This window comes from Eurosta solidaginis, chromosome 4 (genome assembly GCF_040869045.1).
Source record: "Eurosta solidaginis isolate ZX-2024a chromosome 4, ASM4086904v1, whole genome shotgun sequence".
Lineage (NCBI taxonomy): Eukaryota > Metazoa > Arthropoda > Insecta > Diptera > Tephritidae > Eurosta > Eurosta solidaginis.
This window is the reverse complement of record NC_090322.1, coordinates 240,157,918-240,185,659: the sequence shown is the minus strand read 5'-3', so window position 1 is coordinate 240,185,659 and position 27,742 is coordinate 240,157,918. Positions and strand designations below refer to the sequence as shown.

At 36.9% G+C, this 27,742-nt stretch overlaps 1 protein-coding gene across 7 annotated transcripts in view; it reads left to right on the top strand.

The window, feature by feature from the left end:
• NFAT (NFAT nuclear factor) overlaps positions 1–27,742 on the top strand; it is a 284,245-nt gene that overhangs the window by 245,335 nt on the left and 11,168 nt on the right. For all 7 annotated transcript variants that reach the window (XM_067785265.1, XM_067785263.1, XM_067785261.1 and 4 more), the window contains 2 exons: positions 10,766–12,551; positions 12,621–12,862. In XM_067785265.1, the coding sequence (XP_067641366.1) occupies positions 10,766–12,551; positions 12,621–12,862 (2,028 nt within the window). The remainder of the gene's footprint in view (positions 1–10,765; positions 12,552–12,620; positions 12,863–27,742) is intronic.

The following is a 27,742-nucleotide window of genomic DNA, read 5'->3' as shown; positions in this document are numbered from 1 at the left end:
TTTTAAGGGAACTTTGAAAAGTGAAAAATATTTGAAGAAAAACATTTAAAAAAAAGATTAAAAAAAAAAAACAAAAACAAAACTAAAGAAAGTCAGCAAATGACAATAATGAGCTAAGTCAATAACGCACAACCTGGATTTTGTTCAACACTAATCACAAAATATTTTTACTTTATTCTTCCCCTTTTCTTAGCAATTTAGGTTTATATGTGAGTGATATCAAGTGAAAAGCCAAAGTACATACATATCTTTATATATTCATACATAGAATGAGAATGCGAATAAAACGAGTAGAAATCTTCAAGCTGTTTCAATGTTGAAAGTTGCAAATGTTTGCGCCCGATGCTGACTCGAAAATAAAAAAAATTTATAAATTACTTCGTTACTTTGCAAATGCTGCAACAAATACGAAACACTTGAATAATTTAACTTAATAACGCGTATAGTCTAAAATATAAAAAATATAAAATAAAGAAATACGTATATATAAATGAATTATTCATAAAAGAAGGAAAATTACGAAGGCTTTAAATGTTCGATGTATGGCTACTGCTGACTACAAATTAGTTTTCGATAATAATTGCTCAAAGAAAATGCATACGCCTATAATTCAAACACCATTTGGCAAAAAATAAGGAACAGTCATCCGATTTTGGACGTAAAAAAATCAAATGACAAGGAGTGATATGGAAAGCAAAAAGAAATAGCTACCACAAGCATGTATGATAGGAAGCAATGTTTAAGCTCAACTTGCTGATTTTAAATGCAGTACTGAAATTTGCAAGGTCCATATGTTTATCCTGCCTACCTATTCATCATTGGCAAGACATTTGTATTTCTTCCTAACACACCAACTAAAAGACCAAGTCGTACCAAAGTTCATAGTACAGTGCCGCTGTATATGTGCTGCTTTGATTAGCTGCCGTCAATAATCGTTTGGCATACGTGTGGTATCGTTCCGGCTCATCTGTTCTCGCCTAGCTTCGTCTCATCTTGTCATATCTGCTGCAACTGCTTCACCAACTGTACATTAGGGTACTGGTTTATTAGATCAAAACAATATTCCAATCAAAATTTATTTTCCCTACATACGTTTTTCCTTTACCAAATAGAATCCATAATTTAGTATTACTACAAATTTGTCTCTTAATAGTTTATAAGGATATTTTTCAAAAATACTACATTGCCTACATACATATCACTGTTAATCTGCTTACTTACAGTACTTGTTAATTTTCATAATTTTTTACTAATAATGATGTTTAAGTTATTTCTTTTTTGTTTTACGCGCGTCAAAATTTAACAAAGAATAATTGTTATAGAATCTTAAAATAAATAAATACAAAGCGCCCCCCCCCCCCCCCCCCCCCCTGAACGGCATCTTCAAAGCAAATGAAATTTCACTAGGAAACTTCCAGTGCAGAAATACACTCGGAATGTTTGCTAAACCAATGCCGAGCGCCGGCCAAGCTTAGAAAAACATATTCCTTATTTAAAAAAAAAAAATCCTAAATTTTTTATGTTGCTTTGCCCGGGACTTGAATCCAGGACCTTAGGAGTGGTAGGCGGAGCATGCTGTCACCATAACACGGCGGACATTTGTGAGGTCATATAAGCGACTGTGGTATATGAATAATAATGCAGTATTATGGCTTTCTCGGATGAAAGATTAACTTATTAATAGCACGATATACAAACATAGATACAAGTTGTCCCATCACTTGCATGAAGCTTGGTCATTGTACGCCAACATATTCTCCCATCTCGGGATTGTCGATCGCTGAACGATAACCGATTATCTTTATAATGGTTAAAAAGTGTTTTACATGCTTTGAAAAGTGTAAACACCTGCTTTGATTGAGCTAACGATTTACAGTGGCCCAAGAATTTGTCGATTTATTTAAACAATAGCAAAGTAACTAAAAATAAATGTATAAAATATTCGATCGACAAATGTCGATTCTATTCAAAATCGACATTCGCAATAGTTGCAGCACCTCCAAGCCACGGCGGTCGCATTGTATTCCAACTTGTATTATTACATTTTACTTCATAAAACTTTAAGATTCTATAACAAATAAGCTCATACTTACAATATATACATATCTATAAAAAGAGTGCTCTGCAATGTAAAAATACGATTGGAGAATATGTGAAAAATAAGACTGTAAGCTAACTTAAACCTAACAATACTTAAGTATTGGCTGCCTCGGCATGATAGCTGGCCATTGGAACTCGTTCTTTTAACACCTAGCAGTGAAGTTTTGCGTGAGCCGCTTTCAAACAAAACGTTATCCATGAAAGTTCTGCGATCTTTGACACCATTTCAAATCGGTGTTTGTATGATTCCATTAAAAATGTTCAAAAAATAGAATTTTGCTCGATGTAATTTTAAATCCGAAGTTATAACTACTGAAGTTAACTTCTTCGAACGGCACGCCGAAATTTCTTAGTTGTTTAATGTATGTATCCATTGTAAATTCCTCACAACGATAAGCAATATTTTGAAAAATTTAGCCGTTAAAGTCAGTTTCTTGACCTCCAAAATCTTATAATAATCAGCAAAAAGATAAAAAAAATTATTATCGTATTGTGTCATATATTTGCTGAACTTACCTTCTATAGTCGGCAATCTAATGGTGTTTCCTTTTCTACACGAAAATGTCGCCTTCACTCCAACTCTTCAAAAAGCTGTGTTCTGTTGTAAAATCAGCGAAGCCTCAATAGAGGGCATCATTATCTTTTCTCAACAACCTATCCCTAAAACTGGCCAAAAATGCAACATTACTTGCCCTCGCTGCCATTGACGGTGCAGAGAACAACCCTGTCAATCAGCTGATGAATCACATTGACAAATAAACACAGTATACCATCTGTCACTTTCTAGTAAACATAAATCACCTACGATAAAGCAGCTCCGATAAAGCATGCAAAATTTTTGTTCTTTTCAAGTCATGCAGGGTGGCACTGAACATTTTCACAGGGCGAAGTGAAAATCTTAAAAATGTTTGCTACTGAAAGTGTTGTTTTCTTTTCAGTTTATTGTATGTACCCATTATAAACTCTCAAAACGATAAGCGCTGCTTGAAAAAATTAAGCCGTTGAACTTAGTTTCTTAAAATGGGCTCCAAGTATTTTATTATAACCTGCAAAAAAATAAAAAATTGTATCATTGTATAATATGTTTTCCTATTTTCATAGAAATGTTATAATTAAAGGAATTTCATGTGTGTTGTGCAGACATTCAGGGCATTAATTTAATTTGAGTCAAATTCTTCATTGCAAAGCCTTTGCTAAGATCCTTGATCAAATCGAGCAAATATTTTTTTTCGAAATCAATTTCTCACACTCATACAAACATACCCACATTTATTCTTTTATGCGCTACGTATTCTTATATATACATAAAATATTTATTTTTTGAATTAATCATCCCACTATTGTTGTAATTAAACTATTTCCGAACATTTATCATCATTTTATTCCACAGCAATTTGAGTGAGTTCTACGACTTCCTTAATTTTTGGTAATGTAAAAATCCAAAACTTTACAAATTTTTCAATAAAAAAAAAAACAAAAAAATATATTTTATGCATAATTGCACCACCACTTAATTTTTTGTATTGTTTCCTTTTCTCTTTTGTTTTATACATGTCTTTTTTTTGTAACATTTATTTTTTATCTTTTTTATTGTTTTTTTTTTGTACTAAACCATCATATCATTTTGTTGTAAGGCACAACAAAAAAAACTCAAACTTTCTTCCTTTCAAGCAGCGATTTCATCTTCCCCCAAGCTAGAGTTGGCGGAGCATTAGCGCGAGTTAATCAACGTTGGTCGTACTCCCATTCACTCACTTGATTCGGGGCTTTTCTCTTTTGTTTCCAATCTTTTTACAGGTTTTTTTCTACGAATGCGAAGTAATCTGCTGCAACTACTAGCTTCAAATCAATATCGTCGTTATATATAAATAAATATGATATAGTACTATAATATACGTAAACATTAACCTGGGTCGATTTGTATGGACGAAAGTTAACCTATATCGCGCCATCGATTTTTCGATAGGATTTGGGCTCAGGAAAAAAAAAGTTCCACTAAGCATACCCAAAAAAATAATTTTTGAGCCTGCAAAAAAAAATCGATTTTTCGACCAAAATTCTTCTAAATCTCCATAAAAGAAAATTTTTTTTTTCAAAAAACTGCATTTACCAATTTTGCATTTGCCAATTGACACGAAAAAAATACAAAAAAATTGATTTGGAGCCTTGAAAATGAAAAAATGCATAAAAAATCGTTGAAATTTTGCAGGCTCAAAAATTATTTTTTTGGGTAAGCATAGTGGAACCTTTTTTTTTTTGTCGCGATATAGGTTAAAAAATCGACCCAATCTAGTAAACATACATACAGTCATACTTTTACATACTACATCGCTTTCCGTTATCTCAACTTAAAACACATTAAACACAAATCTATTTTAAGTGAACTCATTTAGTTAATCTTAAATTAGTTTTAAGGTTCAATTGGTGCGGTTATTTTCTTTTTAGTTTTTTTATTTTAGATTTAATTATTTTAGTTGTAAGCGCTGAAATAAATTTGTATTTAAAAGTTTCATAAAAAAAGTTTGTCTTAAATCTAAAATATATTTTTGTTGGGTAGGAGATTACTTTGAGGAGTATTGTTGTTATATTTTGTTAGAATGGAAAAAAATAACGAATGTATGCTATAAGTTTGTATTAGTATTTAAGCATACGAGCCGGATCCGTGCGCATCTAGCGCAACCAATATAAAAGTATCTTACCAAATATCAACAAAAATCAGCTGTTCTATCAATCAATTATAACTTACAGCTTGCGCTGCCATCTAGCATATGATAGCAACTGCCGGTAATGCAGTGCGAATATTCACAATAGTGCCATAGTACAAATAGATTTCTTTGTGTGCTCACAATCGTTTATTTTTAACAAATTATTTTAATAAAATATAGCTAAACAAAATCACTACGACCAAAATTGCCCAAAGCTCGCTAATAGCCCGAAAATCCATCTTTAGAACCAAAACTATTTATAGATTTGGATTGCAAATAAGAGCGAAAAAGGGACCCCTATATAAAAACAGCAATTAGAAATAATATATATGATACTACGTTTCCACCAACCCAAACTCCGTGCCAGCTCATTGTGTTATGAAAAATATATCTTGAAAGAAACACAATTTTTAATTTTGCTTTCGCATTATTGGTACCGAGGTAACCACGCCTTTTTCGATACCCTTCCCGTCAGTTTTAGCTGTCGATCGAAACAGGCAAACACATTATATATCAGTCCGCATTTAAAATAGGGCAAGTCCATTCAGCCTATCTTCTCCGGTTGAATTTCTTATCCAATTTTTCAAACGCTTCAAAGTTGAAAAACTTCGTTCACTGCTGGCAATGGTTACAGCTAACGTGGCTCCAATCTTCAAAAACTTGAAAACGTGTGAAAAAAGTTCTTCATTACAAAGATGCAATGCGTCGATGAATGTCTTTGGGCGATCTTCTGCTCCAACCCAACGTTGTCTCCATAGTAGGGCTTCATTTTTCACCAAAGATACCGCTGTTCCAGTAAGTGCTGGCCACTGATCCATTATTATTTCGACAGTTTCAGAAACGCTTTCACCTACTTTTCTGACCAATTTATCGGGAATGACATTTTCAATACTAAAGAACCGCAACGCGAGGAGATGCGGCCACTTGCATGACTACGTGTTATTATCCAGAGATACGGCTTATTGACCAGGGAATGTAAATTGCATGGTTTTCGTACCCCTAGGCCTCGATGGTTTTGATACCCACATAATCTATCCGGGAATCTACCTAATGAAATGCTAATGAGGGCTTTAACAAAACAGTAGTTTTGGGATATCTCAACCCGTTTACGAGATATAGGCCAAAATGTGGATCACAAGTACCCCTGATATGAATGACTTATAACTCATAACTGAGGAAATGTATCTTTAAACAATATGCTGCGCAAGCGAGCGAAACTGCGGGATTAGGCTAATAAATAACAAAAAAAATCCAAAAAAATGTTTACTTTAACATTTATTTACCGTGTTATTTTTAACTAAAATACCAGTGTCAACATTCTCCGAAAGGTTTTATTTATCTCAATTCTTGAATTCCGGCTTTAATAACTTCATTCCATTTTTTGCTGTATAGTTTCGATTGCATATACTCGTATGCATACGGTTCAACTCTGATGCTCGAATTATCCAATATGAAGTTAAAACCATCCAAGTGGCTTTGTGAGATCTTATCCTGCCGGATCTATCAAAAAAAGAAAATAAAGTAATATTTTCTCAATTCTAAAGACATATATTACATACAAGCTTATTCATAAGAAAGTACAAAGTTTTATAAAGCTTTTTAAAACAACATTTCCATAAAAATTTCCCATTATAATAAACCAATTTTATTTTTTTATGAACAAGTGGGTAAGAGTTTATCCACAACGTGCAAAATAAAACCTGAATTTTTTAATTGAAATAACATGGAGCATCTCATAAGCATTTGATCGTATGAACGTTTGCGTTAATGCACTCAAAGTAATTTCCCCCAACACATCTATCAAATATAATTCGAGATCACTTATTTATGCAATTGTAGCTAAAAATAAGGACTGTTCCGAAATAAAGTGCACATTTTATTTTGCTTTTAATATGACGTGCTTGCACTTTTTCTCCTTCAATTTTCTTCTAACGGAAACAATCATATTTAAATTTGTTGATGATTACAGGAAGCAAGCAAAAACATGAATCCCTTCATTTTCACAGAGTTTTATTTTTACCAGATTGGATTTACTTTTTTCGAGAAATGTAATCTTTGTTCTTCGTATATTTTTTTCAAGTTTTTTATTGCTTTAGAAAGCCCAAATTTTCCCGGACATCTTGTTCTTTTCATTAAGCGTGCGCTGTTCCATTGAGTGCAATTCTGGGAAGTTAGGCAGGTCAAGCGATTTTGTTTTACAATCCAGCTTTAGAGCTGATTCAGTGTGCTGAGACCACATTGGGGCAAAAGTAAGCCGACGTAATGTGTTTCAATAGGGAGGTGTCAGACGTTACTTGAAACCCTCATCGGTTTTTATTTCATCGATAAAGTGCCCTTATACGACAATTACAGATTGTCCTTAAGCCACTATACTGAAAGAAAAAGACTGGTAAAATCAACCGAAATACGGGTCAATTCAATCGAAATTTCTGTCAATTTTTATCCATCGCAACAAGATGTTGAATTAACTGCGCACAAATCGTTGATTCGTAATTTACCATTTTAGTAGTCAAATGAACAAAAAAAAGTTGTTGCGACAGCTTTGTATGAAAGTACCTATATTGCCATATAAATAAATAGATGTAAGGCGCGATAACCTCCGAAGAGATTTTAGGCCGAACTTCTCTTCCAATTTGCGCCGTGCTCCTTTTTAATTTTCTTACAAATTGGCGGGACAGGACCTACTTGTTTTATGCCGACTCCGAACGGCATCTGCAAGGCATATGAGCTTTCACTGAGAGCATTTCATGGCAGAAATACACTCGGAGTGCTTGCCGAACACTGCCGAGGGGCGACCCCGCTTAGAAAATTTTTCTTTTAATTGAAAAAGCTTGTTCCTAAAATTTTGATGTTGCTTTACATACATATGAATATAGAAATGAAAATAGTAGTCACAAAACTGATTCTCAATTCTTTTAGTTGCAGCTCAGCTCATTCTCAATTTCTTCTCTCGCATGTAGTTGACACACTTGATTGTTTCGAACAAAACTTGTAGTATAAATGTTTGACATAACATTTTAAATAGAGAACTTGTAAGTTATAGAAAAGTAAAGAATCAAATCACAGAAAGGTAATTCACCACTGGAGTAACTGTACATGTAATTCGGCAATTTTCGTAACACTTTAAGTTGAAACGATTCCAAAACAACTCAAACTTTTATTTTGTCGGAAACATCAACATTAAAAAAGGATGTTTTTTATTATCTTATTAGATTCATTCGCGTGAGTGAAAATTCATAAAAACTTGGAACAAAATGTTAGTAACTTTGGAAAAATCTTGTTCGTTCAAGCAAAACTTTTGCAACAAGAGGGCGCAATTTTGCATTTCGCTTGGATGAGAAGTTGAAAAATTGTACCCGATAAATAGGTGTCCCGGTATCTCATAATTTTTTGCACAGTAAATTCAAAAAAGGGTTTTTTCGTTTTGTGTTGATAACTGAAAAAGAGTTTTTTGTTGTTTTCCCATTTTGTGTGTTTTTTCGATTTGATTGTTTTCTTATTTAGGTGTTTTTTTTTTTAACAAGTGGCACCATCGTCACAAGTACAAAGTAGAAAGCGCAGTGAGCGTAAAATTCTCTTTGAAATTTGCCCATGTATTGACAGTTAATCGCCGTTGAAATGACCTGTAAGATCAGTTGTGTTAACAGAAAAATCAGTTAGATTGATTAGGAATCTGTCAATTTTACAAAATTTTGTTAACTTAAGAGCGACAATTTCTCTTCTGTTGAAATGACTAAACTAATTTGTTCGCTTGACAAGGAACTCGGCCGAATTAGCCATATTTCGATCAATTTCACCAAATCTCCGTTAAGTCAAGAACAACAGAACCAATTTGTTGATTTTACTAGCCCCATTTCTTTCAGGGCAAATAGTTTGCCATAAAAGTAACTTTTAGCTACAGCCGCCATGGTATGATGGTATCGTGCTCCGCCTACCACACCGAAGAGCGTGGCTTCACGCTCCGGGCAAAGCAACATCAAAAATATATAAACAAGTTTTTTCGATTAGAAGCAAATTTTTGTAAGCGGGGTCGTCCCTTTGAGTGTGTGTTGCAAGCACTCCGAGTGTATTTCTGCATTGAAAAGCTCTCAGTGAAAACTCATCTTGCGGATGCCCATCTGAGTCTGCATAAAACAAGTAGGTCCTGTCCCGCCAATTTGTAGGAAAAATTAAAAAAGGAGCACGACGCAAATTGGAAGAGAAGCTCGACCTCTTCGGAGGTTATCGCGCCTTACATTTAATTAATTTTTTAACTTTTAGCCTAACTTTGTTATTCCATTTGGTGACACTGGAAGGTATACAATCCGCTTAATGCAAAAATGGAACTAGATAACATATTTTGATCCATTTTAATATAGGTTTAATTATCCGTTCTAATTCACCAAATATTTTGTCTGATCCCAATTTTCCTTCAAGTTTTTTATCCTCGGAAAATTTTTTTTTTAATTTTTTGGAAAACCCTTACGATTACCAGTCTTTAAAAATATGTACTATTCATTATTATTAACTGCGGGGGTTGGAGTTAGGGTGCAGAAATAGCAGAACATAAATTTGTATACGGATGGTTCCAAACTAATAGGGGTCGGGTCCGCTATTTACTGTGTCGATCTAGAAATATGTAGATCCTACAGGCTGGCAGAGTACTGAAGCGTCCTTCAGGCGGAAATTATAGCCGCGAAGAAAGCAGCAGAAATTCTGGAGGAAGAGTGCTTAAGCTACAGTCGCGTCAATATATATATTGATAGTCAGGCGGCGATTAAAGCAAAAATCTCACACAGTACTTCATCAGGAAGTGACCTTGAATGCAAAGAAGCATTAGATAGGCTTCGCGACGGCCATGAACATACATCTATACTGGGTTTCCGGTCATAAAGGGGTAGACTATGACGAAAAGGCCGATGATTTGGCAAAGGAGGGTGCAGCACTCGCTGAATCGACGATAGACGTGCCAATCCGCTTGGGAGAAATAAAAAAGGAGGCAGGAGTTGCATATGATTCATCAAGCAGGAAAGGCGCGGACAAAAACGCTGGGCTGCAAAATTTCTAAGAGATCATTTGCAAAACCTTCTATATTAGACTCATAAAGTGGTTTATACCTCTGAAGAGAGCAGACTTAAGGTTTACACTGGGTATGCAAACTGGGCACTGCCTTCTGGCGTCGCATGATTATATGTAAGTTAGGCCTCGTCAGTAACAGCAGGTGTAGGAAGTGCGAGCTGCAGGATGAAACGGTTGAGCACGTTCTCTGTTCATATCCTGCGCTCGCCAGGTCAAGGTTCAAGCCATTAGGGACGGCAGAGTTGGCAGATCTTGAGATAGCAATTAAGCTAGGTCATAGAAAAATTCTGGTATTTGCCAAGAGGACGCCGCTTTTAAATAAAAATATTTGTTTTTACTGTGGTAACTTGTGGTACACTTTCTTCTCATGCTCTTGTTCTTTAATTCGCGATGCAGCGAAAACTATAAAAACTACGGTGAAAAAACTAATCGAGAAAGCAGAATAGACCACACTTTCTAACAGCGCTTTACCCATAATGATCTGACTCATAAACTTCGAGGTATTATTAATTTACGGAACATTCCTTAGTAACAACACAATTTCTTATCACGTAGCGTTTGGCTGATGAATATAAAAAATATTGAATTTATAATAAAATCAAAAGTCAACTAAAATGATTTATAGACATGTCTTTAGAAAATCAGCAAAAAATAGTTTTAAGTTATAACAAATAATATTTAGATCATAAGCACTTATGTATATATTTAAGTTTTCGTTATATTTGCAAAAAAAACAAAAACAAGAGTAACTAAATATGTTTGTCCATTGTTTTCAATGAAATACTATTTTTTTTTTTTGAATTATTATTTCACATTCCCCCCTCAGCATTATAAAACGAAATGCTACCTCTTCTTTACCCGCTATCTGGGCGTTATTAACAAAGTTTTATATATATTTTTAGATGCTACTACATTTATGGATACATCAAATGGTTTGGTGCCAGGCATGGCTGGAACTGCAACTGGTGGCGCAAGTGGATCAGCTGCTCAACTTGGCGCTGATGGATCCGCCGTACTTTGGCCTGCCACAGAAACAAAACATGAAATTGACTCGGGTATGATGCCACCACCCGTTACAACACAAATGCCAATGGGTGTACGAAGACCTTCGCTACCCACTGCTACGCCCATGTTAACCGATCAACAATTAGCGGCACATCTCAGCGTTGCTGATACACTCAAGACGGAGTTGATCGATGAGACTTCACAAAATTCGATGGCTGACACAATACAAACGTCAGATGCCGTTATGGCCAATTGTGGTGTAGGTGGTGCCACACCCATTAGTCCAACTGCAATGCAATTTCATACGCATTATAACCGTGAGAGCAACAGCATGGAAACAATGATGTACGATACGAATAACATGGCTTCATTTCCAGTGGTACCACCGACGCCGCCATCTGTAGCAGCAGCTGTTGAATTGGCTGTTAAGACAGAATTTGCTAAAGTTGTTGCACAACAACAACAAGCAGTTGCTGTAGATAAATTTATAACAGATTTAGCCAAATCGACGGCAGTAGCTGATGATCCGACCGTAGCGGCTGTTGTTGCTGCAGCGGCAGCAGCTGCAGATGAATCGCTTTATGGCGGTGTTGGCGGTAACAATGTTGGCGCAGTTATTGATAATCACTTTGGTGATATGATGCAACAAGCTAATAGTCAACACCAACAGCAACCAGCTGTACTCAAACGCAGTCTATCTATTTCGAGTAACTCATCGTCGCACTCGAGCTGTTCAAGCGGCTCCTCACCACGCACAGGCTTGACAGCCACACTTACGGTTTCTCCAAAAAATTCATTAAATGGACATAATTCGCCACTTACACAAGATATTATATTGAACTCTGAGCCGGCCGCTGTGCTTAACGCTTTGCCAATGCAACAACTCTTGCCTGCCACTTTAGGTGGCAATAATGCCACAGCCGTTTCACCGAATGCAGTAGTCGAAACCGATGCTAATGTCGCTGGTGCAGCAACCGGCGCTACGGTTAATGACCCGACTGGCGGTATCTCCACCGAAATGATAATGAATCCTGCCGTTTCACCATCCACAATTTTGTGTTCAGCTAATGGTGCTGCCACTGCTGTTGTGCCAAATATAATGGCACCACATCAGGTAACCATGGCCAATTCGATTTTGAATGATATTGCCATGCAACCGCAACCAACACAACAAGATGCTGCTGTCGCCGCGCTAGCACTCAGCAATATTATAATGAGTCCACCAAATGCCGCTGGTACTGTGGGGGATAATGTTAGCGTTAATCCAGAAGAGGCAGCTACGCAACCTGTCACTGTAGCCACATCTACCGCTGTTAGTAATATGATTATAAAAGCTGCTGCTGATTTAATATCGAATCAAGAGCAACAACAACAACATCAACAGCAGCAACATCAACACCAACAACAACAGCAGCAGCAACAGCATTCTCATCAACATCAAATGCAGCACCATCATCTTCGTCATCAACAGCAACAACAAACTCAGCCACAATCTCAACCACCTGTACAAGCATTAATAAATGGCTCAGCTGCAGTAGCAGCAGCGGCAGCAGTCGCTTCAAATGGCAATACAAGCCCATTGGTGAACTTGCTCTTAAATCACCCTGATGTGCCACAATCAGCAGCAGTAGCTGCAGCAGCTGCAGCGGTCACTGAAGTACAATCACCATTTGCTTTGGCCATGTAAGTATCAAAATTAAGATTCTTAGTTATTTATCATTAAAATAACAATGATATATTTTTCTACTATAGCCCGCCCACCGCACCACAAGAATCTCTTATCGTTGCTTTGGCCACCGAAAATTCAATGCAAAAGTCCGTAGCAGCTGCTGCAGTTACCACAAATGGTGCTATTGTTACTCAACAGACCGCAGGCATACATCCTGGCGCTGCAGTTGGAGCTGTACCTATTCAAACACCTTTTCCGCAGGATTTGACTACCATGTCCGACCAAGATTTGATCAGCTACATCAATCCAAGCACATTTGATCAAAGTAAGTACACAATTTCATCTTCTTGAAATAGAATGCGTCCCATCCGAGGTGTGGCAGAGCATGCTTACGTTCACTAGACATTGTTGTATTGTTTGCCATATGTGGCTATACGCCATGTTTTTTCAACGAATTTTTGATTCCTGTTAGGAATGGACTCCGGTCAGGGAGGTATCACATCTCCTAACTCCGCCAAAAAGCCCGAGGGGAGCACAGAAGCCAACCTTGAGGCCTATTTTAATTTTCCACTCAACGCAAAAAAGCCCGAAAATTGACGTTGAGCCGAGGATGACACCGCACGTCCAATCACGCGAAAAGACAAGACCGGAATGCAAACGGACTTTTGAAAACTGTTTTTTTTTTTCACAGATTGTGTTATATTTTTATAGAGTTAGAACCAATAACAACGAAGTTATGCAACCTTCAAAAAGCCATTTCTACATGTAGTTAATGTAAATGCTCTTGAAATATTTGAATTATGGCTGTGAACTGTGATTTTCCAACTATCCGGATAAACCGGATATTCAAAGAATCCGCCTATCCAGATATCCGGATTCGTAAATGGAAAATCCGGATATCCGTATGTCCGAATACTGGAATATAAAAGTTGAATATCTGCATATGAGAATTGAATGAAGAAAACATCGAAAATTTATTCACAAAATATGTTTGTAGATTTTTAAATTAACGTCAAAAATTAAAAAGCACCAATTTCACAAACATCAAAAATTTCACAAAGCGTCAATTTAAACTAATAATGAGTGCTAAAATGGTCAGCAAGATTTGGGATCATTACCAAAAAAGTGAAAATAAGAACAGTGCCATTTGTTTATATTGTGAAAAAACGCTACAAAACACAGGATCGACATCAAGTCTATGGAACAACTATCAGTTTTTCCATCTTCAAGAGAACGGTATAGACGCAGCTTTTCTATCTGAATCTGCGCCAGAATATAAGCCGAGTAGCTGTTCATCACAAAGTAATTTTGATGCTCAATTCGGAATGTTCAGAACCCCAAATGAAGAAAGTTCGAATATCACGCGTAGCTCAAACTGTTCGCAATAAGTATATGTCCAAAGAATGTCAAGAGATAATAACACAAGCCTTGGCTAATATGATTGCTGTTGACTTATTGCCTATTTCATTGGTGGAATGTGATGGATTCAAGAAGTTTGTTAATGTCCTCTAACCAGAGTATGTAATTCTTTGTCGCAAAACAATTTCCGCTAGAATTCAATCCATGCATCAACTTGAAATAGAGAAAGTTAAGAAAAATCACAGTTCAGCATCTGATATAGCTTTGACCACTGATTGCTGGACATCAAGACCCACCCGATCCTATATGGGAGTTACAGCTCATAATTTAGATTCTAAATGGACTCCTTGCTCTTTTAATTTGTTCACCGAAGAAATGACTGAAAGCCACACAGCTGAGGATTTAAAAGACTCGTTTCGAGATGCCATAGAAGAATGGGATATCAAAGAAAAAGTCACAACTATTGTACACAACGCGAAAAAATATAACAAATGCTGTTCGGGGTTTTTAGTCCTGACATAACCAGTCCTCCATGCAGTGCACATACACTTCAATTGAGTGTTAATTTAGAAATGAAACTACCGGAATGTTGTGGAGTCATCCAAAAGGTTTCCAAACTGGTAATGAGTTTCAATCATTCGAGTGAACGCACAAAATCATGTGGAAAAAATGTGCAAAGAAATGGGTACTGCTTATATGAATGCCCAGGAAGAAGCTCCGGAAAACAGTGATATTACGGCCATGGATATATTCCTAAATGATAATGACAGTGACACAAGGGAGGAAGACGAGTTTCAGCGCTAATTATTCGAAGAACAAATAAACCACAATCTCAGTGCCAGCAATTGGTTGCAATACCATGAAAAAATATATCCCAATCTGTCGAAAATCGCCAAAAGATTTCTTGCGGTGCTTGCCACTTCAACAGCTTCTGAAAGGGTATTTTCAAGTACTGGAAAAGTAGTTCGTCTCACACGAAATTGTTTGAGTCGGGAAATGATAGCGGCACTTGTTTTCTTACACCAGAACAAGAAGAAAATAGTTTAACATCATATTACATATTTCTCAATACGATCCTTTTTCTATTCACTGTTAATTGATTTAAATGCCCCACGAATTTATTGTTATTAATGTTAAATAAACATATATGGTATATCAATTTGGTGCTTTCAATGGCTATCCAAAAATACGGTTATTAACCGGATCTTCATAAGTCCGGATATCCGGATAGTCTCACAAACGAATATTAACCGGATATCCATGCCGTCCGGATTTTATCCGTGTCAACGGATATCCATATGGATCTCCGGATATTCGAATATGCAGATAGTCCCAGCCCTAATTTGAATATGTGTGTGAAAAATCACAAAAAAAAAAACCATCCATTTGTACGGGACACCATTCAGTCAGGTGAAACTTTAGTAAAACTATTTATATATGATTCAATCACAGGAGGTTTGCTCGGCTGACAAATTTTTTGACAATTGCAGCTATTTTGCTCCCAAATCGAATTGACATCCGTTAACTGTGTTGTTTCTTTACGATTTCTCGAAAAATATTCGAAGTAGAAACAGGAAGCAATCAGTTTACAAATATCCTATAAGTACTGAACTGCATAATTCCTTAGAACAACTTTTTTAATTTTATGATGAATTTACTAACTATGCCATTATCTATTAATGTGGCTGAACATATGTAATTTCATGAAAAGTACGGACACCAAGGAATCGTGCACTTTCGTGTCATCAATGAACACACGAAACTTTAACCAATTTAAAATTCATCGTTGAACGTCAAAAACTCGACTAGCAAATCCTACCCTAAACTTGACTTTAAATTGCATATAGAAAGTTGCGTGAACAGAGACAAAGGAACTTTGGCGTTCGTCAAACGATGGTCTAAAGAATTCGATGATCCATATATTACTAAAACTCTCTTCATATCTTTTGTGAGGCCAACATTGGTATACGCTTCGATAATCTGGAACCTTCGTTATCAGATCCACTGCGACCAATTATAATAGGTTCAAAAGCAATTCCTGCTTTTTGCGCTAAGGGCTTACCCCTTTAGGATTCTTCCTCCCTTCCTGCCGTTTAAAACTTATTCAGCTCCCTACATTACAGCGACGTAGGGAGATGGTAGGTGTGTTATTTTTAGTAAAACATATCGAAGTTGAGCTAGAGTGACTCGTGTTTCCCTAGGGAGTGTGCGTTCCTATTCTGCTAGTTTTTGGTATTGTTTTTTGAGTACAGGATTTACCGGGCAATTTCTGGCATAGAGGCCCGACGCCTGTTTGAGAAGTCCACTGAGGACCTGCTTGTGTTTTTTGGCTTCATACGGCTGTGTTCTCAGGTGCAGTATTTCCTCATAATGCTTATGGAGATGACTCCGGGGAGATGATCGGGCACGCGTAGCATGCAGTCGGCTGGCCAATTGCTTTGTAAGTGGTAATGAGCGTTTCTTTATCTTTAGGTTAAACAAAAGTGGGGATAGGACACCACCCTGTGGCACCCCTTTTTTAATTCTTCTTGGTTTGGATGTTGCGTACCCAAATTGCACCGATGCCTTCCAGGTGTTGCAGTAACGTGCCATGGTTGACCGTATCAAAAGCTTTTGACAGGTCTAGCGCAACGAGTACTGTTCTATGGTGGGGGTTTTGATCTAAACCGCAATTTATCTGGGTGCTAATGGTATTTAGCGCGGTGGTTGTGCTATGCTGTTTTCTAAAGCCATGCTGATGATAGGCTAGTTGCAAGTTTGCTTTAAAGCAGGGGAGCAGGATGGCTTCAAGTGTCTTGGCTACTGGCCATAGGACAGATATCGGGCGATAAGAATCTCCTATGTTAGCTGGTTTTCCAGATTTTAGTAGCGGGACCACCTTGCCCATTTTCCATATTTCGGGGATGACAAAGGTGGAAAGGGACAGATTGAAGACATGTGCTAAATATTTTAAACCCCCTATACCTAGGCTTTTAAGCATCGGAATGGCTATGTCGTCTGGGCCTACTGCTTTATATGGTTTAGCATGGCCGATGGCATCCGCAACTTCTTTGGCGGTGATGGTAATTGGCGATGCGCTGAATTTATGTTTATGTGCGCGTCTGTTGGCGCGCCGTCTAACTTTGTCAGCCGTGGAATGCATTATATATTTTCAGCAAAAAGCGCTCGCGAATTTTTTCGTATCCGACAGCATTTTATCGCCAAGGGTGATCGAAATTTTGTCATTATGCTTAGACGGATTCGATAGGGACTTTACGGTGGACCAAAGCTTACCCACACCGGCAGAGAGGTTACACCCACTTAAATGCTCCTCCCATTTTGCCCGCTTGTGTTCATCCACAAGCAATCTGATGCGTTGCTTTATATCCCTTATTTGGGGGTCACCGGGATGGAGATGTCTTATTATAAGGTCACGTTCTCTCGCAAAATTTGCGGCCCCCGCCGCAAAATGAGGTCGAATTTCGGGAATTCTTCCGGCGGGAATAAAACGAGCCGAGTCGGATTCAATGACCTTGCGGAAAGCACGTTCCCCTTGGCCAGCATCAGTCGGGATAGGGAGGGCAGCAAAGCGATTGTCTGTAAAGGATTTGTATTCATCCCACTTTCCTCTTTTAAAGTTTATGAAAGTGCGTTTTTCGGTGACGATGAAGTCGGCGGTTCGCTCAAGCGAAATAAGTATAGGCAGGTGGTCGGATGCCAATGTTACCATCGGCTGCCAGTTGACGCAGTTTACGAGTCCTGCGCTCACGATTGATATATCTGGCGAACTGTGACAGCTTCCTACCATACGCGTGGGAGCGTCTCCGTTTATTGTGCTGAACGTCGTTTCTTCTATTTGATCCGCCAACATCTCACCCCTGCTGTCCGCCTGCAGGGTTGAATGCCATAGATCGTGATGGGCATTGAAATCGCCTAAGATAATGCGATTATCGCCAGTGAGTAAGGCTCTGATATTAGGGCGATATCCACTGGGGCAACAGGTGGCAGGAGGGATGTAGGTGTTGATGGTTTCTAGGTTTACTTCGCCTAACCGGACAGATAAGCCATGCCGTTCTAACACACTGTCCCTGCGGCCGATGTCGGGATCAAATATATGATATTGCACTGGGTGATGTATGATAAACGCGAGGCCGCCTCAATTTCCCCTCTCGCGATCTTTTCTGTAGAATCACGTCCTTTCCAACCTCCCACTCTTATGTTGTTGTTTGTGTTGTAGCGATAAGGTTGCTCCCCGAAGGCTTTGGGGAGTGTTATCGATGTGATGCTCCTTTGCCGGATACAGATCCGGCATGCTCCGGTAACACAGCACCATTAAGGTGCTAGCCCGACCATCTCGAGAACGATTTATGTGGCCACATTATTTTATTTATTTATTTATTTATTTATTTATTAAGTGTTTGTACCAGGAAGACTTACGCCTTTTAGGCAGTACATCAATCCGATTAAGTAATTATACAAACCTAATAAATGTTACAAAAAGAAATTTACTTGTTCATCTAAAGATATAACAAAGCATATATAAAAACAGAAAAGTTAAATACTTACAAATTTTCAATAGTATATATTATCAAACATTCACTTAAAACTTTAAAGATTTAGAGTAACTTAAGAGTTAAGAAAAGAAAATGCTGCTAGTTTGAAACATCCTGCTTTTTTAATAGTTTTTGTTTTGGAGGGAAGTGAGTTCCATAGACAGATTGTACTGACAAAGAACAGTCTTGAGGATGTTGTATATTTAAACTTAGGGACCAATAGATTTAGGGTCCGAGTGGACTGACACAAATTTAGTTTTTCAAATAAGTAAGAGGGATTTTTGGAATGAAGTAGCTTATGCAAGAAGCATAGATTTCTAAGTTTTAAGAAGTTATTAACATTACTTCCGAGAATTTGTACGGCATATGAAGAGATATGATCAAATTTCTTCTTAGAAAAAACGAAACGGGCAGCATTGTTTAAAGCAAGCTGCAATTTATTATTTGAAGACGAATCAAGATTACCGTATATAAGTTCCCCATAAGAAATTTGAGGAATTATAAGAGATTTGACCAGCTTCATTTTTGTTTCACGTGGTAGTAAATAGGCAGTTCTGTACAAATTTCGAAGGGTATTATATATTTTACCGACCATAAGGTTAACATGGTCCACACAAGTTAATTTAGAGTTAATTCTGAAGCCTAAATTGGTGACCACGTCATGGAATAATATTTTGTCTTCATTAAGTATAACTTCAGGAAGGCTGTTCAAGTCACATGTTGCGCTTGATATTGCTAACGCCTTAGATTTCGTTGCATTCATATATAACTTATTTCTGTGAGCCCAATTTCCTATGCGTGATAAGTCTTCATTCAGCCTGACGAACAAGTCTTCGGTAAGCCCAATAGGGCGTGACAAGTATATTTGTGTGTCGTCCGCGTAGAGATGTATTTTGGCATTTTGGCAACAAGGAACTATGTCGTTAATAAAAAGTGTAAACAATATTGGACGCAAAATAGATCCTTGTGGGACACCAGATGTTATAAGCTTTAAGTTTGAGACATTATCACCGCATTGAACTTGCTGAAATCGAGCTGTGAGGTAGTTTTGGATTAGCTTTATAGCATAAGAGCTGAAGTTATAGTTTATTTCCAGCTTATGAAGAAGTATTCTGAAGTCAACTGTGTCAAAAGCTCGTGAGAAATCTAAAAGTACAAGTACTGTAAGCTCATTACGGTCATAAGCAGGGCGTATGTCTTCAAGAATCTTAAGCATGGCAGTAGCGCAACCATGTCCTCTCCTGAATCCCGACTGGTCCTCAGATAGTAAGTCATTCTTATATATATAATCAATTATCTGCTTAGCTAATAGCTTCTCATAAACCTTAGACAAGGCTGGCAACAGGCTAATTGGTCTAAATTCTTTGGAAGAACATGGAGACTTAACTTTAGGAATAGGGATAACATTAGCTATTTTCCATTGACTTGGAAACCCACCGGACATAATTGAAAAGTTAAAAATATGTGTTAGTGAAGCTATAACAAATGGAAGTATAAGTTTAATAAATCGTATACTGATGCCATCAACTCCAACAGCGTTAGACTTAACGTCAAATATAGCATCCAAGACATCACTTTCGGTTACAACTGAGAAGTCAAAAACATCAATATCAATATTTGTTCTTCTGCCTATACTACCCATCTTACTGTGTTCATAACTGGTGTTATGATCATCATTATAATTTACACTGTTATCGCTTATATTACCATTCAGGAAGTGTGAGTTCATGACATTAGGGTCAAATTTGCATTGAATATTATCTTTTTTGGCTACTCCAACAGTACGAAGATTCTTCCATAGCATTTTTGGAGGCAAATTTGCATTAAATTTATTATTCAAATATGCCACCTTAGCATTCCGGATACATAAGGTAGCTTGATTGCGCAAAAGACGATAGGCTTCCCATTTGTTTTCATATGGAAATTGCTTCCATTCTCTGTAAGCTTTCTCACGTTTTCTTAAAAGCTTCACAATTTCATTTGAGAACCATGGTTTTTTATGACCTTGGATTTTAACGGTTTTTAGAGGAACATATCTATTAAAAAGGTGATTGACAAGGCTATTAAAATATTCCAACTTTTCGTCTAACTTAGAGAAGGAAAAGCATCCATTCCAGTCAAGAAAAGCAGCGTCATTACTTAGCTTATCTAGGTTTACAGCATTATAGTTCCAAAAGGTCAATTCAAAGTCGGGCTCTTTTACGTTGAATTTCAGATCATACGATAAAAATAACATTTCGCGGTCAGAAATAACATCCATGGGGAATTGGTCAATATGATTTATGTTATTGGCATCGTTAACACATATTAAATCGAGTAAACTTGCCTTGCTATTTGGAGAAAAACGGGTCGCGAATGTGTTCACAATGCACAGATCATTTGCCTGAAAGTTACTTAAAAGGTTTTTACTGCGGGAATCATTACTAAGGATATCAATATTAAAGTCACCGCAGATGATGACATGTTCATAATTTATTGCATATTCAGAGAGTTTAATAAATAAGCATGTTAAGTCATTTGACCTATTGGGGTTGTATACACAAGCCACAAAACACTTAGTCCGAGCATCGCCTATTTCAATAAATATACTTTCTACCTCACTGGTATGGTCTGAGCGATAAATTACTTTTGGATTCAAAAATTGTTTGCAGTATATAGCAACTCCACCACCACGGATGTTATTTTTCCTATCATTTCTCAGCAATACATATTTATCTAATGAATAAGAATGGTCTTCAACGCCAGATTTGAACCACGTTTCGGTAATACAAATTAAGTCAATGTTTAGATCAGCAAATACATATGAAAGGTAGTCTAATTTATGAACCGTAAGACTGCGAGTATTTAAATGACACACATTGAATGTTGGATGTTTTTTACATATTTAACTCAAGATACACCTTACCTGCCCACTGTCAGTACAATCGTTATTCACTTCATACATAATCAAAATAAACAAGCAAGACGATATCAACAGAGCAGCAGATGAAAGTTTTAAACGTGGAAGTGAAAAAGAGTATAGAGTGTGAAATGGGAAGAGAAACAATAGTGCCAGTATAAAATAATATATTAAGCATTAAAACTAAACAAAGCAGTATGCTAGGGTGTTTGTGTATCGTTCGCTTCATTTGTCGGTACGTTGTTTCCTGCAATTCGTTCAGCACTCTCTTTATCACTAATTTTTACAGCATCACTGTGTTGACGAGTACATACACATCTCCACGCAGTGAGAAAACAGAAGTGAGCCGTTTCTGTTTTTTTAATTGCAGAGCATGCTGCAATAATTCATGGTTACGCTTTGTAAGGCACTCATGCACAAATATTTTTCCATTTCCATTGCATTCAATATCGCTAAGAAGTTAGCTATTGCTCTTAAAAGCAAAGAGCGGTCATTGGGTGAATTTAATTTGATTATTAAAGGTGAGCTACCGTTCTTGCTTTTTCGAATACGAAAGGCAGTGCGAATAGATGGCGGATTTACCTGCACTGCGCGACATATTTTAGTGAAGACTTCACCTAAATCTTCATTCGTCGTTGTGGGCACTCCACTTACCAATATATCTGTCAGTATGGCATTATTTTGGCATTCATCCACCTAACTTCTCAGTGCATTGACATCCGATCGAAGTTGCTTGCACTCAGTTTCCGCTACCGCTACCCTCTTTTCCATATCGTTGTAGCTGCTCTTCAAATTAGCGATCTCTGCCGTCAACTCACCAACTCTCTGCAATAACCGCTGCTCTGATTCCCTTATAAACTCCTTCATCTCCTCCATCATGTTCTCCTTCCATATAATTAATTTTGCTTCTAGGCGCGAAACCTCACTAGAAGTAGGCGGCGGGCTCTCAATTTTCGAAGCCTTTGTAAATGTTGGAGTGAGAAGTGGGGAGACAGTCGTTTGCCGTGTTGATCTTGTTTTTGTTGTAGTTTTTGATGCCATATTTATATGCTGATATGTCAACAAATTAGCAAAATATTTTATACACAATATTGTTGGAAATGGTAAAATGATTTTGTAACCGAATGGCGCACACCGATTGTAAATTGCTTCACAAAGAAATTTCCCGTGTTTAATTATTTATTGTGACGTGGAACTATTTATAATTAAATTTTATTGCAGCGAAAATGAAACGCGTCTACTCTCTTCGCATTATCTCTCTCCACCATCCTTCAGGCCATCCTTCCCCCCACCCCCAAGTTCCATGAGGATCTTGGGGTCGCCAGAGCCTTGTCTGTTAGTGAAACAGGATTCGCCGCGGATATGTGAGGTTGACAATTTGGTTTGGAGAAGCTATATATTGCGCTGGCAACCTGAAGGGTTGCGCTACACAGCCCCTTTAATCTGGTATTTTAGTCGCCTCTTACGACAGGCATACCTACCGCGGGTATATTCTGACGCCCTAACCCGCTGGGGGGCTCCCACTCTTATCGCCAGCTCCACTAATTCTGTGGTCACAAGGCTTAACAGCACAAGTGCGTTTTTCAGGAGAGCATTTTAAAGATTTAAATTCCCTATGCAAACTGCAATAGAACTGTTTGCTTTTTCTTAATATATCGTTAACTATTGGAGTGATCTTCACAAAATTTTGACACAATATGAAATCGAATAAGGAGAAGTCAACCATGATAATAACTCAATTTTGCTAAAAATGGACTTGTGCTGTTAAGCCTTGTGACCACAGAATTTGGGGCTGGTGGCTTGGAATCACGTCCTTTCCAAACTCCCAGACAACGCAGCCCTCTAGTGAGCGTAAATATACATCAGCTGCTCGGAACATGTTCATTCCGACAGCACTAATAATTAATTCCCGTGGCGCGGTATCACAGTCCATCCCGACAACTTATTTAATACATACGTATTTTGTAATATAAATTTTGTTCACTTTGTATGCTTATGCACAGTAAATCCGTTACTATATTTAGTCTGATTAATTGTTAAATTTGTAGATTAATAAATAAATAAATCGATTCACGTAAAAATGTGTAATGGAAATGCCATAAACATGTTAAAATATTCATTCCGTATGTTCGGAGCATTGGTCTCCATTTAAGAATTTGTGGAATCGTTTTATATTTGGAATATTATGTATATACTTATTTGGAATATTCGGTCCTCGTGAGGTAGTATCAAACAAACGTGTTCTGAATATTCTAAACTAACGGTTTGTCCGGAACACTTCCATGAATACTTAAAGGGAAAAGAGCTTTCCGAAATTTCAAAATAAAAAGGTAAATACTCCCTGTGTAGCAGGACCGCACAAAAGCTTAACTGTTCTTTCAAAGTTAATGCCGGAATATAAAGTTCTAAGAAATTCGAATACATCCTACCTCAAAATAATTTTTAAAAATTACCTATTTCAGGATTTGTCACAAAAACGCCCTATGTATGTATATCAATCAGAATTAGATTGAAGAACGCCTTATCTCAGAATGCTTTTCATTAACATTCTCTTATGCCAAAATGCATTGAGCCTTATGATCAGATAAGGAGTTTTTGAAACAAATTTTGAGAAAGTGTATTTTTGAATAAAATTCTGACGTACGGCATTCTTCAAACAAATTCTGAAAGAATAACCAAACCAACACAACTCTATCAATTCCCGAAATATTTAGTAGGAAATGAATTATTTTCCCCAAAATCTGTCGGCATTTACAAATTTATTATCGCTACTAATATACTACTAAATGTACTTTTCTACTACAGTTTTCGCTGAAGGGGATTGAATTATTCCCCGTTTTTCTTAGTTCGTAAAAGCAACCCGTCCAGGTTTTTTAATTTGGGAGTGTCAAAGCTCCGTCATCATTGGAGAACAAATCTTTAGTAATTGAATAATGCTATTTATATTTAAAAAAAATTACTATATTTTGTAGTAACTGTATCAAGGTTTGTTAAAATAACAAAAAAAAATTAAGTACGTTTATTCGAAAAAAAAATATTTTTTTAAAAATAAATTGTTTTTACAGGACACGTGTGAAATTCAGATTTCACATTTCGATTTTTCCTTATACTGTAAAACGTAGCTTGCTCTGCCTACCCCGAAATCCTGGGTTCAAGTCCCGGGCAAAGCAATATCAAAAATTTAGAAACAATTTTCTAAACGGGGTCGCACCTCGGCATTTATTTCGTGTATTACTGCCATGGAAAGTTTGTCAGTGAATGAAAATCCTCTGTCTTGCAAAGTTTTATTCGATTTTTAATGTTCATTTGACTAGAAAAAAGTTAAATTTAATTGGAAACTATTTCATTTGACTTCACTGAAAGAAAAATACTGGTAAAATCAACCGAAATACGGGTCAATTCAACCGAAATTTCTGTAAATTTTTATCCATCGCAACAAGATGTTGAATCAACTGCGCACAAATCGTTGATTCGTAATTGACCGTTTTAGTAGTCAAATGAACAAAAAAAGTTGTTGCGACAGCTTTGTATGAAAGTACCTATGTTGCCATATAAATAATTAAATGTAAGGCGCGATAACCTTCGAAGAGATTTTAGGCCGAACTTCTCTTCCAATTTGCGTCGTGCTCCTTTAATTTTCTTACAAATTGGCGGGACGCGACCTACTTGTTTTATGCCGACTCCGAACGGCATCTGCAAGCAGCGTTGACAGATTAACGACGCCGTCGTCATTTTGACGATTTTAAACTAGAATGACGATGGACGATTTTGTAATGAAAAATGACGATTTAATCCTGCCCTCTATGTAAAATTTATTTTAAATATTCAAACACCTAGAAATAGATCCAATAATGTTGATTTTAGATGGACACTACAGTAATAAATATTGAAGTGATCAACATAGCTCGCGATAACTGAGTGGTGATGATATCATTGCCTCCACATTCCACTCATAAAATGCAACCGCTAGGCAGAGCATTCATGATCCCACTCAAGACTAATTACAGTAACGAATTAAAGCGTTTTATGGGAGATCTCTTTATGCTTGATTGCCCAGCTCTTGCCAGAACTAGGCGAAATTATTTTGGTCGCGACTCACTTGGATCTCCCGAGGAGCTATCCAAGGTTGAGATCGGGATCATTAGGAACTTTATCGTTGCTACGCAACGATTCTCTAAGTAGTTATATCTACGTCACCGTTAGTTTATTATATGTGGTATCACAAAGGACCTTCATGTTGTCCAAGTGAGCTTCTATGAGAGAAAATGGACGAAAAGTTACTCAGTTCGATTTAGTTGGTCTCTTTTGCAAAGACTGGCCAGGTTGCAGTTATCGGTTTCAGATGTACTGGTATATACCCATTCGATCGAAATATTTGTACTGATGCAGACTATATTGCTGCAAATGATATGTATGAGCACGTAACTGCCAAAAACTCTGAAGTTTCCGAATAAGGCAACTTCGGAGACTGGATGTACTCTTACTTTACCGACATATAATACAAATCGAGTGACTTCTCCAGAACCTGTGGCATCAACCAGTAAAGGAGTCGTTTCACAATGGCAGATTTTACCATTGCCAAAGATTAGAAAGCCAGCTGCTATCGGAAGAGGAAGAAAGTTAAAAGCGACAGTTTTAACAAAATCATCATATAAGAATCAGTTGGAAGAGAGCATTCGGAAGATCCGGAAAAAAATGAAGCCAAAAATTAAAAAAAGGAACCTTCAAAAAACCAGCAGCGTAAGCTAGAAAAGCTGAATGTTAAGAATTAACCAGTGGCTCCGAAGTAAGCATCGTCTACGCAGAATCGAACCAAGGGGATTTTGTTGAAATGCCTCCAGACGGAGCAATTTGCTCCTTTTGCGAAAAGTTATGGTAGGACGAAAGAAATATATCAGAATAGAGTGGTTGCTTACAGTACGATACGGTTTGGGCTCATAACGTCTGCAGTCCCAAAATAAAATTCAATTTTTATTTGCGAGTCTTGCACAAATTGAAGTTTTTGATATTTTTTTTTTTTTTTTTGATATTTCCAATAACAATATCAACGAGCCAAGGAGGCATTTTATTTTATCTTTTGAGAAGCCATTTATCTTTTATTAATAAAATTGATAAATTCTAAAAAAAGGTATTTAATATTTTCTTTAGTAAAACTGATCTGGTTATTATTCGGGTTAAATGGTATATTATACCAAATGAGCCTACGTTTGCGTACCACATTACACGCCAATTTTTGGGAAAGCGCCATTTCGGCTCACCCAAATTTCGCCTTATAAATTGTAAATTGTTGGTGGTATAAAACTTTTGATAAAGTACGCTATAGATGATATTTCACCAAATAAAATGTGACGAAAAAGAGATGAATTGGACTTTTGGTTAGGCCAAAATTACCCAAAAACTAAACGCTATACCAAAAATGCCGCAGTTCCTCTATTTTGAAGACATTTCTAAGGTTCCTCCAGAAGTTTTTTGGAAAACTACTTCTATTATCAAAAGAGCTGACTCTACCTACACTTTTTCCAATTTATGTGCATTCGTTGCAGATCTAATGTGCTTGTCACACCTTCAGCGAATGTAAAATGGGAATATTGCTAGCCCAAAATTATTTAAAATTTAATAACTTTTACTGTCATAATATTGAACCGCAAATAAATATGCTAAAATAAATGAATGCGAACATGTATAAGTAAAAAACTAAAATGATTTAGGAGGTTCGACTCGAGCTCAAAGAAAACAAAAAAAAATAATTGTTAAAATTACTGAAAACAAGTACCTTTTGTGTGTAATACAAAATTTATCTTTTAAGAGGTTTTTGTTATTTATAAAATAAAACGAAATGAATTGAAAAAGATTTTATTATATGTTGTATGTGGCAACAAAAAATAGCAATCAAAGACAATTTTCAGAAAATCGCTTTTAAAGTTAATATTGTTGAATGAAATCCGGCGATCTCATTTTGGTTTCCGGCGAATACAATCGTACGTCCCCTGGTAATAACCCAACTTCGTCCTAACCCAACTTTGGTTATTATTAGCTGTTGCCATAGATATGAGGATTTTTTACAATTTTTTGGGCGGCGTCTGACGACTTGGCAAAAAAATATATGGCAACGCTGTCTGCAAGGCATATGAGTTTTCACTGAGAGCATTTCATGGCATAAATACACTCGCAGTACTTGCCGAACACTGCCGAGGGGCGACTCCGCTTAGAAAATGTTTCTTCTAATTGAAAAAGCTTGTTTCTAAAATTTTGATGTTGCTTTTCCCGAGGTGTGAACTCAGGGTCTTCGGTGTGGTAGGCGGAGCACGCTACCATCACACCACGGCGGCCGCCATATAAATACGTAAATATGTGAATACATATATACGCATGCTTGTTACATATACATACATATTAATATAGAAATGAAAATAGT